At 35.2% G+C, this 16,815-nt stretch overlaps 2 protein-coding genes across 2 annotated transcripts; both read left to right on the top strand.

Annotated features, from left to right (window-relative positions):
* Positions 1–1,564: 1,564 nt before the first annotated feature.
* Cdc45 (cell division cycle protein 45) lies at positions 1,565–9,573 on the top strand. The gene is made up of 10 exons (XM_077440335.1): positions 1,565–1,695; positions 3,948–4,238; positions 4,312–4,386; positions 4,461–4,652; positions 5,813–6,004; positions 6,072–6,238; positions 6,325–6,526; positions 8,706–8,906; positions 8,993–9,168; positions 9,244–9,573. The coding sequence occupies exons 1-10, from the start codon at positions 1,645–1,647 to the stop codon at positions 9,383–9,385; spliced, it is 1,689 nt and encodes a 562-aa protein (XP_077296461.1). The 5' UTR covers positions 1,565–1,644; the 3' UTR covers positions 9,386–9,573.
* Positions 9,574–12,813: 3,240 nt separating this feature from the next.
* On the top strand, positions 12,814–15,847 carry LOC143918419 (venom serine carboxypeptidase-like). The gene has a single exon (XM_077440342.1). The coding sequence runs from the start codon at positions 12,953–12,955 to the stop codon at positions 14,456–14,458; it is 1,506 nt and encodes a 501-aa protein (XP_077296468.1). The 5' UTR covers positions 12,814–12,952; the 3' UTR covers positions 14,459–15,847.
* Positions 15,848–16,815: the final 968 nt, after the last annotated feature.

The raw sequence follows: 16,815 nt of genomic DNA, 5'->3' as shown, positions 1-16,815 counted from the left end.
GAGATCATCGAGGCGGCTAAGAATGCAAAAATTCACGGATTCATACGAGCACTGCCGGCAGTATGTTTTTTTAAATGCCGTGTTTATTTTACAATTCACCATTCACCGTTGGATGAAAGCCTTTCCAGCACGCTTCTAATCTTCTCTGTTTGGAGCAACATTCATCCATTTAAATCCACATGTATTCTTCACTTTGTCCATCCATCTCAAAAGTGATCTTAACCGTTTGCCAGTGGCCGTCTTCTATGGAAGCTTTGCGCGACAAGTCTGTAGCGCGGCCGTCTTCCATAGAATTTCTGAACTTTGCACGGGATTTTGAGCCTTATATGCGCCTATTTCAACTGTCTTAAGGTTCAAAATTGGTTGAATATATTACTGAGAGTTGAATGCCATCTATTCAATTTGCTTAAAATGAATATATACCAGTCAAAATTAGTGGTTTTGTGGAACCATACTGAAACCTCGTTTATGTGACGTCACGTCTGTTGAACAATGGCGACGATACGTCTTAATTGTATGACGAATGATTATTTAACAATTAAGCCAAAACAACGAGATATATTATGTATTTTATTGTTTAAAATAATACGTTTTGTGTTAATTAACATATCTGGTTACTTGAGTACATATTAAAATCTGTATTTAAGGTCGAAAACTCGATTGCCAAATTCGCGAAAAAGGTGCCACGTACATAGGGTTACCAGATGATAATTTGATAAAGGAGGGGCAGATGGGTCTAAAAAGGAGGATTTTCTGTAAAAAAGGAGGACATTCAGAAATTAAACGAATTTTTTATATTATTTTACTTTATTTTAATCATATTTAGCTGAGCTGCCAATTTTGGAAAGAAGTTCTTGGTTTTTTAACAAATAATTATAAAAATCTTCAAATGTAATGTTTTTAAAGTTGTATTGAGTAAGAATGAAAGATTTAACTGACTGCACACTTAGTCTATTCCTCTCTTTGCTCCACTGAGTATTAATCAGTGAAAAAACTCTTTCCATATTTGCGTTATGTGCGCTTATACAAAAATAAAACTCGCAGATCTTGAGCAGTTCTGAGAAACATTCGATGTTTTTAATACTTTTGAAGTAGATTTTCCACTGCTCGTGCAACTTCAAATCATAATATGCTTCATCTTCGTCTGATTTTGATTTAAGAAATGAAATCAAGTTACAAAATTGATCGTGTAGCTTAACATCGTCAATCTCTACACCTCTGATGCTCAAGAACTCAATGCATGAAACTAAATCATCATGCCCTGCCCCCTTTTTCGCCTCCCACCAGTCCCGCCCGATGTTTAGCAAAAAGGAGGACTTACAGTAGGTAAGGGAGGACGGGAGGACAAAACATGGAAAAGGAGGACATGTCCTCCTTTTGGATACCATCTGGCAACCCTACGCGTACAGGGCTTGTTCGCTATATTTATTGCCGCGGGCAAAGGATTAATATTACATTTATCTGAAGAACACAGCAAAAAAGATGATTATACCGGAAACCGGTTTAGAAAACAATGGTTTTACAGTGGTCGTGTAGTGTCGCGTTACGGCCTGCAACAACTCGCAATTGGCAAAGGCGGGAAGCGTGCCAGGTGATACTGATAAATGTCAGTTGTGTCAGTAGTGACTTGAGTGTGGCGGCAGCATGCTGGTGCGCGAGCCCAGACATGACTTCTACGAGAAACTACCAGGACATGTGAGGACCCACAATCCCACAACTCCTGGCTTCACCCCACACTCCACACTCCACACTCCACACTCCCAACCCCAAACAATCCATTGTCAACTTTTGACAACTCGCGTATACATGTGTATATGTACTGCATACACTAGTATATTTTACAAGTGTACTACTCATTTATTTATTCTGTAGGAAACATTATGGTTATTATTCATATATACCAGTGGCGGATACATATGGGGGGCGCGCCCCCCCCCCCCTTGTGGAGCCGCCAGCTATAGCTGATAGCCACTTTGCTCGTATTGTTGAAGATGAGTGTTCCTCGTCTTACAGGCAGACAAAGACACAGGGAAAACTGCGATCATAATGATGATGCTATGACATTGGAAAATAACACTGGACAACATGTTACGACTGACATGAGAGAACGTTTAGCTGAATCATCTAAAATTCAACATACTTTTGCCCTCACAACTACTGAAACATGCCGGTTATGATCTGGCACATATAAATTGAATCAGTGCTTAACTGAACTATCGTTCTTTGAAGGAGAAACACCCTTTGTGATTAAAAAGAGACTAATGGGATCTGAAATTCTTCAATACAAGCAAATGAGCATAAACGCCCTTAATGATCCTGATTCTGTTATGCAAGCCTTGTCTGTTTGTTCTAGATCTGACTATCCTACTTTGTACACGCTGTACGAAATATTTGCTTGTTTACCTGTATCTATTGCTACAGTGGAAAGAAGTTTTTCAACATTGCGGCGTACAAAGACATGGCTGAAGTCGACAATGAAGGAGGATCGACTTAATGGCTTAGCTCTGTTGTAACTGAATACTAGTAAATGTGCCATTGTGAGTTATGGACGTGCGAATTCGCTCTATTGTCACGGATATTCCATTGGATCCGTATTGTTGAAGCGTGTGGAATCTATGGTCGACTTGGGTATCACTTTTGATCCTCAATCCACCCTTCACAACCACATCAAGACAGTCGCTGACGTTTCCTTTCGTCGATTTGGATTTGTCTTGAGATATGCTAGGTTATTCTCCAACACCTTGTCTTCTCGCTTGCTTTTCAACTCGCGTGTTAGAAGTAAGCTAGAGTATAATGCGATTGTGTGGAATCCGCATGAAGCAAACTATGTACTCTCTTATTATCGAAAAAGTGCAAAAAGCATTTCTTCGTTTTCTTTATAAGAAAGAGTATGGGTACTACCCATATCTCTATCCTACTCCTTTCCTTTTGGACATGCTTGGGTATAATTAACTTGAACTTCGGAGAAACTTCTCGTTAATTCGTTTCGTTCTTCAGCTACTGCGTGGTAATACGTCATGCCCGTTGTTGCTGGAACAGTTGGGACTTTATGTACCTAATAATTATGTGCGTGGTAGTTATCATCATTTGATGGTTGTACCTCCTGCTCGCACAGTTCTTTTTCGAATGGCTCCTATACTAAGAGGTATTCGACTTCTCAATGAAATCGTTGCTGCCGTCCCTGAATGCGATATTTTCCACCTCGGTGAGCGTAGATTATCGGATATTATTTTAGCATATTTATCTGATAAGCTGCACTCATCATTACTTTCTTAATTTGAATGTGATGTATGAGTGGAATCTTAACCCTTTGCCCGTGTCACTATAAATATAGGTTGTAATATTTTTTTGAATTTTACAACCTATATTTATTTTTTTTGACTACTGCCATCTATTGAATTTGGTTAAGTATACATTTTAGTAATATTTTCAACCAAGTTATAAAATTTTAACACAATAGACGGCTCATATACAGGTTGGACATCTATGCGTGTCTCGCGCGCTGAGGGCATGTTCGCTAGGACATGTATAGTAGTCATTTTTTTTTTTCTTCTGATGTATTATTTTCCTTTTGTTACTTTTTTATTATTATTTTATTTTACCATGTTTTCTATTTTTTACTAATTTTACTTGTTTTTATATCTTTATTAAATGTAGGCCATTGTGGCGCATTAGGTTCTTCCTGTAATGCCACAATGGTCCAAAACTATTAATAAATTAAAATAAATGAAATATTATACCCGAATGAAAAATCGTTCTCCAACTTTTTAGTATATACTTTTGATATAGTAAACATATTTCCAAACGGTATCCGTTTCCGATTGTATATGAAAACGTTTTATTCAAAATGATCCTGATTATTTGCTCTCAAAGCAAGTTCGATTGTTTGTACATATTTTCAAAAGGCTACCTCCCATATTAATTGACCTGCTTTCTTTTCATTTCAGAGAATACTTCTTCTGGTGAATTATGACTTGGATGCAATATGCGCTTGCAAGATACTGCAGTCGCTCTTCAAATGCGACAATATTCCGTACACGCTCGTTCCCGTCAAAGGCGTCCTCGATCTGAAGACGGCCTTCGACGAGAACAGCGAAGAGATCAAATACGTGGTGCTCGTGAACTGCGGCGGGACCATTGACATTATCGACTTGCTGCAGCCCGACGACAGCGTCATCTTCTTCATCATCGACTCCCACAAACCCACCGATGTGTGCAATATATACAGCGACGGACAGGTATCATCGAATCACATCAACGTATTCAATTTTGCACTTTTGTATATGTATATAACTGCCGTTTATATTCCAGGTGCGAGTGTTGTGGGGCGATTCGGATGAAAATGTGCCCAATTTTGATGATATATTCAAAGATGATGACGATAATGTAATGCTTTCTTTTATGTTTTGATGTGTTTATGTGTAATGAATGTGAATTACTTATGAATGTTGGTATTTTAGTCTGACGCGGAAGTCGACCAAGACGATGGGGATCACAGTAGTGAGGAAGAATCAGCTCGAGAGACCAGAATGGAACGCTTGCAAAGGACCACTGAAGAATCGTTACGGAAACGAAGGGAGAAACGCGCCTGGGAAGAAAATAGAAACAAACTTATGTTCGATTATACACAATTTAGCTTCTATAGCCGATCGGTAATTGTTTTTTACTTTATATATGTAGTAACAATAGATGAGGTTTTGTGATGATGCGAAAATTCGAACTCGAGATTTTGACTGATTCGAACTCAGAATCGATCACTGATCACGTTTTCATGATCTAGAAAAAATGTGTGTGTGTATTTTTTGAACACCGTTAGTCCTATCGAACTGAAACTTTGTATCGGTTATTGAAATTATTATCGATACGACGTTAATTTATTTCAAATTTTTAAGTTGGCCGGAAATGGTACCTCCCCTTATATGTGTCCTCTTTTTTTTAAGTTTTTGAATTCAATTATCTCCCAAACCGCTAATTTAATGGGACTGAATTTTTTTTACATTTTTACCTGAACCGGAAGTAGTACTTTTACTCTAGAGAATCGAGGTTTTTTATATATTTCTCAGAAATATTTTGGTTTATTGAACTGAAATTTCATATCTAGAAGTTTAAGCTTAATAACAAGCTATGTATATAATTTGATAAGCATCCGTCAACCGGAAGTGGCAGTTTACTCTTGTTCGATTTTTCTTCCACTATTTTTTTCGACCCCTTAAACGTGTGTGCTCTTCACGAAAATATTCAAGTATAATTCTTGTATCAATGTGATGAAAATAAAAAAAAATCACTGTATATAATAATCCGGAAGTAGGATTTTTTCCTCTTAGAAGAGTCAAAAATGTTGTGACCACGATTCTTTCCACACCCCTGAACGTATCAAGCTGAAAATTTATATTCGTATTCTTTATGTACTAACTTAGAGCTGATACGGTTTTGGTCACAGTTCTTAAACCCTAAGTAGTATTTTTTTTTTAAACAATATTTTATTATTTTATTTTGACCTTTTAAATTATTTGGTACACACTTAATAGCATCTTTATATACATATATGTGGTAGAAGACGTGCGTTTTCAGTCATGTTGTTTATTAAGACGATACGTGCGGAGGTTTGGCGACCAACCGCGCGGAGCACAGGTCCAACTGAGACTAACCGTTATATCTCTGCCCATTTTCATCCACTTCTCACAATTAGTCGTAACATACTCATAGCCCATACATCAGCCTTTCGTTCAATTCCAACCCTACATATATATATATTGATACTTCATAAAATTTAACGAAAATATCAAATAAACCTTAATATTTATCGCTTCAGAGTGCCGTTATAATGTTCGAGCTGGCGTGGAAACTCTCGAAAGACAATAACGATTTATTATGGTGGGCCATTGTCGGTATCACCGAACAAGTCCTGTTGGAAAAAATCGAACATTCACAGTACATTTTGGAAACTGGAACTTTACAATCGCACGTGACGCGCTTGGCATACAACAATCAGGATCATCAACAAGTTTGTACTGTTAATTTATCATTTAAACATCCTTTAAGCTGTACGATTAATTGAAACACTTCTTCAGGCACCGACTTCCACTAAGATATGGTTCGATAAAGACGTCCGCCTAGCTCTGTACCGACATTGGAGTGTCGAGTCATCGCTTCGGTATTCGACTTACACTGCGTCAAAGCTGCGATTGTGGACGCTCAGCGGAGAAAAGAAACTCTTTCAATTGTTGGTCGATATGGGGTTGGTTTTTCAATGCGAATTTGAGGAATTGTGAGTGTTTATTTTGATAATTATCTATGTGTGTGTGTTTGTGTATCGATTTTCAGATTGCCTTTGGTGCAGGCTCGCCAAACGTTCACTTCCATGGATCTGGTGTTGAGAAAAGAGTTTCTACCGTCGTTAGAGCGGCTCGGAGAAAAGTATTCGTTGCCGGATATAGTATTCGCTTCGTTCAATTTGAAACATGGCTATCGGAACAAGTTTTGCGCTTCCGATGTCGTATACGCTCTACTTGCTATATTAGAACATGTAATTATATGTGTATATCTATTTCTTTTGTCCTTGACTTTGTGTAGTGGATGAACATATTCATTTATAAATGTCAGAACACATTCTGAGTAACAAAAATAGTACCAGAGTGAAGACTAATTCGAATATGGCAAAGATTTTCGTTGGTTTCCTCTCGTTTATGAGATATGATCGTTTAAAAAATGTATGTAACTGAAAATCTAGTATTGTTGCGCCAAATTGTATTGTATATTATAATCAATAGTCAGATTTTTTTCTATTGATTGTGGTTTTTTATTGCTTTAAAATACTTACGTATAATTATTTAACGAATTTTAAAAGTCAACAATATTCCTTTTATACACATTTTATTCTCAAGTTATTTATTATAATAACTTTTTTTTTTCCAGGCAAATAATATGTAGATAATAAAAAATAATAATTATAATGAACAAAAATAACATTGAATAACAAACAATAGTAATTAATTATAAGAATGTGTAAGTTAAATTAATATTATGTAATAACAAAAAATCAGGATATCACAATAATATAGAATATTTAAAGAAGCATTAACATATAATAGTAATAAACAAGATATTATATATTTTAATGATTAGATCCATATTTTTTTTAACAATAATAATAATAATTAATTAATCCATTCATAATTTATTAATAATTATGAATCCTTTGGGCGAGTTATATATTTTACTAAACTTACAAGATTTTTTTTTAATATAAACATACTAATACGAGCGAAAAATGATTTTAAATGTGATATTATGAGCTTATTTGGTTGATTTTTATTCACTGAAACACGTTTACAAAGATTGGTTTTCTATCTTAATAATTTACCGCTCGAATTAGTACGATTATATATATATATATAAAAAAAAAATATATTGAGATAAAAACCAGTCCTTAATGCACTATAAAACTAAAAAAGCACAGTAAAAAATATATATTTTCGACTTAAAATTCGCTAGATAACTGATTTTAAGTATCATAAAGCAATAAATAACTCACAATCAATATAAAAAGTCTAACTTGATATTGATTTCAATATTAGCTTTTAGCACAGCAATACTAGGATTTGAGCTAGACTGCAAAAGCCTAGGATTGCTCAATTTTTTTAACGCTCATATCTCATAAACGAGAAGAAACCAACAAAAATCATTGTCATATGGGTCAAATTAACACTATGGACAGCCGCTGACTCATATTTGTATCATGTTGGGTACACAACGCTTACTGGCCGCTGATACATATATGATTCACGACTGCGCGAATATATTCTTCGTGCAGAATATATTTGTCAGTCCGCTGATATATATTTATATCACGTTTATGACGAAAACGTGATACAAAATTGTATCATCGGTTGACGCAAACGTGATACAAAAATATATCAGCGGACTGAAACAGTTCGCGCAGTCGTAAATCATATATGTACCAGCGGCCACTAAGCGTTGTGCACCCAACATGATACAAATATGAGTCAGCGGTCGCCATTGTGTTTAAATTGACTGGTCTCCGCTCCGATAAGTAAAAAATGTGATTTTTTTGTTGCTCAGTGTTATTAATAGAGACTAACTATTGAAGTAGAAAATATGAAAGTCGGGGATTATTTATTATGTGTTATATAATTCTAATAAAGAGACGTATGAAATTAGGATGGAGTGCATTTGGGCGAATGAATGTTGTATTTAAATCAAAAATGCCCCTCTGCCTGAAGAAAAAGATCTTCGATCAATTCGTTTTGCCAGTGATGACGTGTATGGATGTGAAACTTGGACACTGAACGCCAAGATGCTACACAAAGTTTAATGCACTCAAAGAAGTATGGAACACTGTATGCTGTCGGCATAACGAGGAAAGACACGTGGGTGAGAAGTATGACGGGGGTAGTAGACATAGTAAATAGAGTAAAGAGATTGAAATGGCAATGGGTGGGCCACGTGGCTAGAAGAATGGACAAAAGAAGTGCTTGAATGGTACCCAAGAGAATGCAAAAGGTTAAAAGGAAGACCGCAGGGAAGATGGGTAGACGAAATTAGGAAAATGTGTGTTGTGAGATGGTTGAGTGTGGCGCAAAACAGAGATGAGTGGAAGCGTGTTGGAGAGGCCTTCATCCAGCAGTAGATGCTGAATGGCTGTAGATGATGATGATATAATTCTAACTTATCCTCATTTTCAGGGCGTCGACTCGTCGTCGGACAGCAATCAAAATTTCCAAACCGCATTAGACGCCCTGTCGAGATGTCACGGAGAAATTCTAAAGAAAGGAATCGAAATAGCCAAGAAGATTCTCATCAACGGCGGCCGGCAAATACAAGCGTCCATGGAAAATCACGCCATAGTCAACATGGGGCCTTTCCTATGCTTGACATTACAATCGGTAATAATCATCGGCGCTTTATATTATATAATATATCGATATATGTATGTGGATAGTATTTGTGATTTGTTTCAATCAATCTTCAGAGCGCTGGAGATAGATGGGTGTTCGGCGAGCCTCACTGGCTGGGGATCTTGGCGAGATGGGCTCTGCGTTCATCTCGCAGTCGTACTTCGCTGCCGTTGCTCATGGCCGTGTCTTTACCATCTGGAGTCAGCGTATTATTGGGCGTCCCACCCGTAGCTGATGACTCGACGAGGAAGTGAGTCCGAGGATTCTCCTTTCAAATATTCTTCATATTGAATACGTGTTTCATGTTAACCTTTTTGGGTTCTAGCTTGTTTGGAAAAGCTTTCGAGCAGGCGGCCATCAGGTCTAATTTGACCGTGTCTTTGGATTATTTCGACACATCCATCATGGTGCTGCAAACGGAAGACATCAACAAGTTTTTGGACGCTTTGACTTCTCTGTTAGGTTGATTTAAGTTAAATAATATGACTTTAATAGTATTCGTGATGTGTATATATATATATATTTTTAAACACAATTTCATGCTAATGATCTCTCAATGCGTGAAGTATTTTTTTTTGCATGAATTTCATTAAATATACGACGACAAATACTCCAAAATGATAACTAAATATAAATATTTCGACTGTATGCTTATAATAAATAAACAAAAAAACGAAAAATATTCGAATTAACATTTTTGTTGGAATGTATATTTATTTATAAATTAGATAGGATTAATTTTTATTTTATTTTTTATAAGAAAATGTTATTTATTTATTGTATATAATTACGTAATAATATTCACGTGTGTTTGTTAAGTGTTATTTTGTATTACATTAAAAATGTGGACAGCAATTTTTTTATCATAAAATATCAAACAAATTCATTATTCATTCTAATGTGTAATAAACATTATTCAAATCAAATGTATTCGATTTTCATTCAATCGCTTGCTTTGTTAATACTTGTGTAAATATCAAAAATATGTAAATTTCTGATTTATTCTTCATTTAATAATAACTAACCAGTTTATCGTTCATCGCATGCCACTATTAGCTTTCAATGTCTCTTAATTAAGTTATATAAATATACATGTATCGTTGACTTTTTACACATAAGACTTATTTTTTTATAAATAAAGTAGTGTCGAAACGAGTTTTCATCAAAATTATGCAAACACGTAGTGATGGATAAAAATAATAATGAGTAATTGGACAAGGAAAGCAAATAAGAATATGTTTTAGACAATAAATTATTTTTGTACTAGATTTTGTGTTTTATTTTATTCATATCTTGACGTCTTATACAAATAATACAAAGAAAACCTCTATTTGTGATTAAGATTTCATATTATTAATAACCTGGCTATATTTATGGCTTTATAATGTATCCTGAATGTCGTAGGTGTCGAAAAATAAAACCAATTTTGGCTTAAGGAATGCCATATTTATCTTTTGGTTTCCGAGACCAAATAAAAGGTTTGTGAGACAAACAAAAAGCCTCGAGTAAAAATACTACTTCGTATTGAAGTAAAAATGTATATAATTCATAATTTCTATTAATGTCAAAAACAATATACATATATAAATTATTATTTTGAATAAAAATACCAATGCATTTATTTTACTACCGCCATCTATGTATAAAACTAAGGACTACATACATAGACGTCACCCAAATTTCAAATTTGCAAACTTTAAACGATATTTTATCCATTCATTTACTTATATTGATGAGCAATATGGCAAAGTATGAAAACTATCGGATAAGAGGCGAATTTTTTCCTGAATTGTAATTGTAAGTGAAACGTAAAGGAGTTTTGTAAAAAAAAAAAATTCAGTCTGATTCGGTTAGCGGTTTGGGAGATGTGACCAACCCACGATTTTATCTATGTATTTGAGGAATATACGAGGGATAAAAAAATAATTCGATAATTAAACACACATACCGGTTATGAGAGCATTTTCAATATAAATTGGGCGCAAATGTAAGGAAACTTACACGAGACAAAAGTTCTGCTTCCGGTTGTCGGATTTTGTTCAAATTCTTTTTATTACTTAAAATCACTATAAATATTATACACAATAAATATAAAGAAGATTAAAATAATTTGAAAGGTCGAAATAAAATAATGAAATATTGTTTAAAAAAAAAATACTACTTAGGGCTTACGAACTGTGACCAAAACCGTATCAACTCTAAGTTAGTACATAAAGAATACAAATATAAATTTTCAGCTTGATACGTTCAGGGGTGTGGAAAGATTCGTGGTCACAACATTTTTGACATTTCTAAGAGAAAAAAATCACACTTCTGGTTAATTCAATTTATTGATTTTTTTTTATATTTTCATCACATTGATACAAATATTATACTTGAATTTTCTCGTGAAGAGCAGACATATATAAGGGTCGGAAAAAATAGTGCAACAAAAATCGAACAAGAGTAGACTGCCACTTCCGGTTGACGGGTGTTCACAAAATTTTATATATAACTTGGCATTAAGCTTAAACATATAGATATGAAATCTTAGTTCAATACGCCGAAAGGTTTCCGAGAAAAATATAAAAAACCTTGATCTTCTAAGAGTAAAAGTACTACTTCCGGTTGAGGTAAAATTAATTAAAAAACATTAAGGTATAAAGTTTATAATTTTTATAACATCTAAAAGAATTTCAGTCCGATTCGTTGAGCGGTTTGGGAGATAATTCAATCCAAAAACATAATAAATAGAGTACACCTATTAGGGAAGGGGTAATTGGATTATTACGCACATTACTATCGCCCAAAAGACAAATTTTGCCATGAAAATCGCGAATACGGAATATTTGGCACTTGAGTTTTCGTTATTATGATAGTTATCGTTAGTATGTTGGACTTTTCGGCTGCCAAATGTTCCGTTATAGAGATTTTAGTGACTTTTGGGCAGGGAGATGTAATAAGAATAGAGGGACCCTTACGAATAAATAACTGTTGTCAATTTTACCTCTATAAATACGCTACATTGCACGGAATACAATCGGATCAATTAACTTATAAAAATGTATCCCATGTTGTTTATTGTGTGTTTTTGAATGTATTGTGCAATTTTTATCGATGCTTGCCCATGTTGCGAGTAATATAAACAAACAGAGAAGTTTTTATCGGACATACGTCGAGCACCAACCATCAAATACGACTGATGCTAAAATTATTTAGATCTGTCCGTGGACAGAATGTCACCTGACAGCAAAATAACACCTAAAGCCACTTCTATTAATATTACATTTCTCTGCTTTTGGGCGAGCGTTTTGTGAGCAATAGTCACCGAACTGTATAATTTAATAAGCTTAAGATGTTTTGTGATAAAACCCAGACAAACATAATTTTATAAATAACTAGCTGAACCCTGCATGCGTTGCAATGCCACAATAACGCATGCAATTCCCGTTCCCGTTCTCGTTCCCGTTCCCTTTCCCGTTCTCGTTCCCGTTCCCGTTCCCATTTTTCGGAACAACGCAGGCAGCGAACAGTCTGGTCGGGACGCGAAAACATTTGAAATTATGACACTCATTCCCGTTTTTTCCGTTTCCGTTCCCGTTTTTTTTTCACAGTAATCTTCCTGGACATGCATACAACAAATCCTGAAAGTTCCATCGCAATCGCTTCAGTGGCTTAAGAGCCTATTTGAGACACACACACACACACACACACAGACATTCATTTTTATATATATATAGAAAACACCTTTTATGTAAAATACGTAGAAACACAGAAACTGCAATCTGAATATTATCGAGGAACATTTTATAAACAGTTTTTTATTCTTTTAGAACACATATATGTAAAAGAGATAATTAAATCACACACGAGACCTCAATCTGTTGGTATAAAAATACATTGACATTCATTTAATTTCGGTGTAATTATTTATGTTAGTTATCAGAGAAATGTAAGCATTTCTGTGTTAGTTATGTTCAAAATCATAGTTTCAGTACATTGTAGTTTTATGTAACAATAAAATTCAAACGTCATGTAGTTGATTCAAAGCATTTATGTACAACACAAAGATTGAGAACGCCCGCATATCCAGTTTGTTTTCTAATATAAATGACGCTGGGTCATCTCCACCAGTCATTATCTCCTTACCGGTCGAATACGTCGTCGAAATGTCACGAATATACGTCGTCACACTGCTGTGTATCGTCTCCAGCTGCCTCGTCAGCTCCAAATCACAATTGGAATCTTATCAACCGAGTGAACAACTACTGACAGTCGAAGACTGCGGAGACCCCCTCATCCTGACTCCATACATCAAAGCTGGAAAGGTGAAGGAGGCTCAAAAACTATCAAGAGTGTCCTATCGAGGATTCCGAAGCGTGAATAGCTACTCTGGATACTTCACCGTAAACGAAACCCACAACTCCAACCAGTTCTTTTGGTACTTTGAAGCTGCATCTTCGTCCAGCAGTGCTCCCGTCATCCTTTGGCTGCAGGGTGGACCTGGATCGTCATCTCTGTTTGGTCTTTTCGCCGAAAATGGACCGTTCTACTTCAAGCGTGGCCATATCAAAGACCGTAAATATTCCTGGCACAAGAATAATCACTTGATCTACATCGATAATCCGGTCGGCACTGGATTCAGCTTCACGGAAGATGGCTATGCTCAAAATGAAACCGTAGTTGGAAACGATTTATACAACGCCCTTGCACAATTCTTCACAATGTTTCCAAATTTGCAAAAGAATGACTTTTACGTCGTCGGAGAATCTTACGCTGGGAAGTATGTGCCAGCAGTTTGCCATACGATTCACAACAAAAACAAAAACGAAACCCAGAAGATAAACTTGCAAGGGTTTGCGATCGGAAATGGTTTGAGCGATCCTTTGAACCAATTGTTCTACAGCGACTACGTTTACCAACTGGGCCTGGTGGACAGGAATGGACGAGATCAAATAGCAGCCTTAGAGAAAAAAGGAAAGGATTATATAAAAGCAGAAAAATGGATGGATGCATATGAAGTCTTCGACCAGTTGATTAACGGAGATACGTACCCGTACGGTTCGCTCTTCTATAACTTAACCGGATTCACTTCCTACTTCAACTACATTCATTTTAAGGAAGATCCTGATTTCTTTGATCAATTCTTACAAACGTCAGAAGTGAGGAGAGCTTTGCACGTGGGCAACGTACCGTTCAACAATGGGTCTGAAGTTCGAGACAACATGAAAGAAGATATGATGAAATCTGTAGCTCCTTGGGTCAGCGACCTGTTATCTCACTACAGAGGAGTTATGTACAATGGTCAGCTGGATATAATAGTGGCATACCCATTGACTGAAAACTATTTGGCCAATTTGAACTTTAGCTCGTCGGCTGAATTCAAAAACGCGACTAGATGCATATGGAAAGTAGACGGAATAGTTGCTGGATACGCCAAGACAGCTGGAAATCTCACCGAAGTGCTCGTTAGGGATGCTGGGCATATGGTGCCCACAGATCAACCCAAATGGGCTATGGATCTCATCAACAGGCTGACAAAGAATAAAAAGTTCAACTGAATCGAAGTTTAGTGTAATTCGTATATACATACATATATATAAAAGTGTAATCTAGTTTTTTAAATACAGAAAGTGGAAGAAGTAAATCAGTGTTTCGTGAACAGAGAATGGAAAGTAAATCCTCGTGGATAGTACATAGAACTTTGAATGTATAAATTCCCGGAACAAGTTCGAGCGCGGTGAAACTTGTTGTTTCAGCTTTGGGTCATTAAAAGTTTCAGATCCGGTCCTTTTAAGCTTTGTTCGAGCGGATCAACAATCGTATACTGGGTCGTTAAAGTGGATGTTGCGAAAACCTTTTTAACTTCTCTTTTTATCACGATGTTGAAAGACATATTTTCAGCTAAACGTCAAGCAGTTAGATTTGTATGCAAATTTACCATTTATTTGACCTGTTCGACCAATTCGTAAGGTCGTTCAAAGGCAAAATCGGACCGCTTCGTCAATAGACAGGTCATTAGCATGGACTTGACTGTCTGATGATCGTATCCTATCAAGATCTTTTTGTGTATTTGATATCGAATTATTGACAAAAGTTCGTAGATCATATATGTCCATACATGATGCTCACACTTTTAAGTCTTTTCAGTAGAAATCAGTGTTCTTTGATTCTAACTATCTACATATATAAATATGTTTATATCATTTGTACCTATTTTTGTAATACGATAAAAATTTACATTATTTTTGTATAAGATTTTATTTTATTTTAATTATATCCTGCAATTTATATGTCACAGATAAAACAACACAAACTGGGATGTCAATTATAAGTTTTGACATACATAAGAGTATATGGTTTGAATATCAATTTATGATAAATAAATACAGTATTGTTTTTGGGATCTGTTATTGTTTTCATAACATGTTGGCAATGGTCATCAATAGAGTATTTTTAGCATCTATTTTTTCCAAGTTTAGCATTTTCATTTTTTATTTTGAATGTTCCGTGTTATCATCAATTTCTCTTAGACATAATTTTCAATATAAAGACCAATTTCAATACCTGTAACAGTTTTTGAAATTGAAAAAGAAGTTATCGAAGAATTTAATATATAATTTCGAAAGAGACTTTGTATGTAAGTATATATTATGTAAGGTTTGTGTGGTAGAATCCATAATGTTATCGAAAAAATATAATTTTCGAAATAATTTATCGAAAAAATAAATATAAAAAAAAATTCTTTGTGTTTAGGTAATTCATTTCTGATTGGCCGTCGTTAAATATGACTTTTTTTCGGTTCAAATAAATTTAATACAAAAACAAATGAATGTTTACTATTAGATTAGCCATGATTAAGCAGTTTTTATAACAAATACTTTGCGATGCCGGGTAAAACCACTAATATATTATAAACGAAAAATAAGCAATAAATTCTGATAAACAACATAATCAAATTGAATTCTAAGAATTTTTATCCAGATTATTTCCAAATAGACGGAGTCATCTCCAACAGTTATTTTTTTACGGGTTGGACAAATCGTCGTAGAAATATGATGATATCATCAAACTGTTGTGTGTCGTCTCCGGTTGCTTCATCAACTCTAAATCATTGTTGGAAGCTTATCAACCGAGCACATAACTACCGACAGTTGAAGACTGCGCAGATCCATACATTACAGCTAAAAAGTTGAAAGCAGCCCAAATACTTTCTTATCCAGCATTCCGAGGAGTTCATAGCTACTCTATGTAGATACATTACCAACCAATTCTTTTGATACTTCGAAGTTGTATCTTCGTCCAGCAATGCTCCCGTCATACTTTGGCAGCAAGGTAGTCCTGGGTCTGGACCGTTCTATGTATTTCAAGTGTTGCCGTATCAGAAACCATATACCTGGCATTAGAATAATCACTTGAAACCAAAAGAAAAACTACGGTGCCCACAGATCAATCTAAATGGACTAGCTGAGTCTCATCAACAAGCTGACAAAGAATTAAAGTATAGTATAATTCATATACATATAAAGCTATGAGAGGTATTTTGAATGTTGGTTGATTAAAAAGTATTAGAAGTATGTTAGATGAATTGGAATGCATGAGTATTAGAAATAGTTTAAATCTTAGTACATTGTCTTTTGTTTACAAGTTATTACCTAAGTATTTTAAGGATTATATAATATAATAAGAAATAGTGATATCCATAGTAATTATACTAGAAATAAGAAAAATTTAGTTGTAGGTATAGTAAGGAAAAAGAAGACAGCTGGCGGTGTCTTTCACAGGGGTGTGCTCATGTACAATGCCCTCCCTGAGTGTGTCAGGTCTTCTAAGACCGTGGATGCATTCTTGCGAGGTGCGAGGAGATATCTCTGTGAGAGACAGTAGATATAGGTTTGGCATATATATAATTTTAGAG

Source organism: Arctopsyche grandis, chromosome 10 (assembly GCF_051622035.1).
Source record: "Arctopsyche grandis isolate Sample6627 chromosome 10, ASM5162203v2, whole genome shotgun sequence".
In the NCBI taxonomy this organism is placed as follows: Eukaryota; Metazoa; Arthropoda; class Insecta; order Trichoptera; family Hydropsychidae; genus Arctopsyche; species Arctopsyche grandis.
This window is presented reverse-complemented; position numbering and strand designations above follow the sequence as displayed.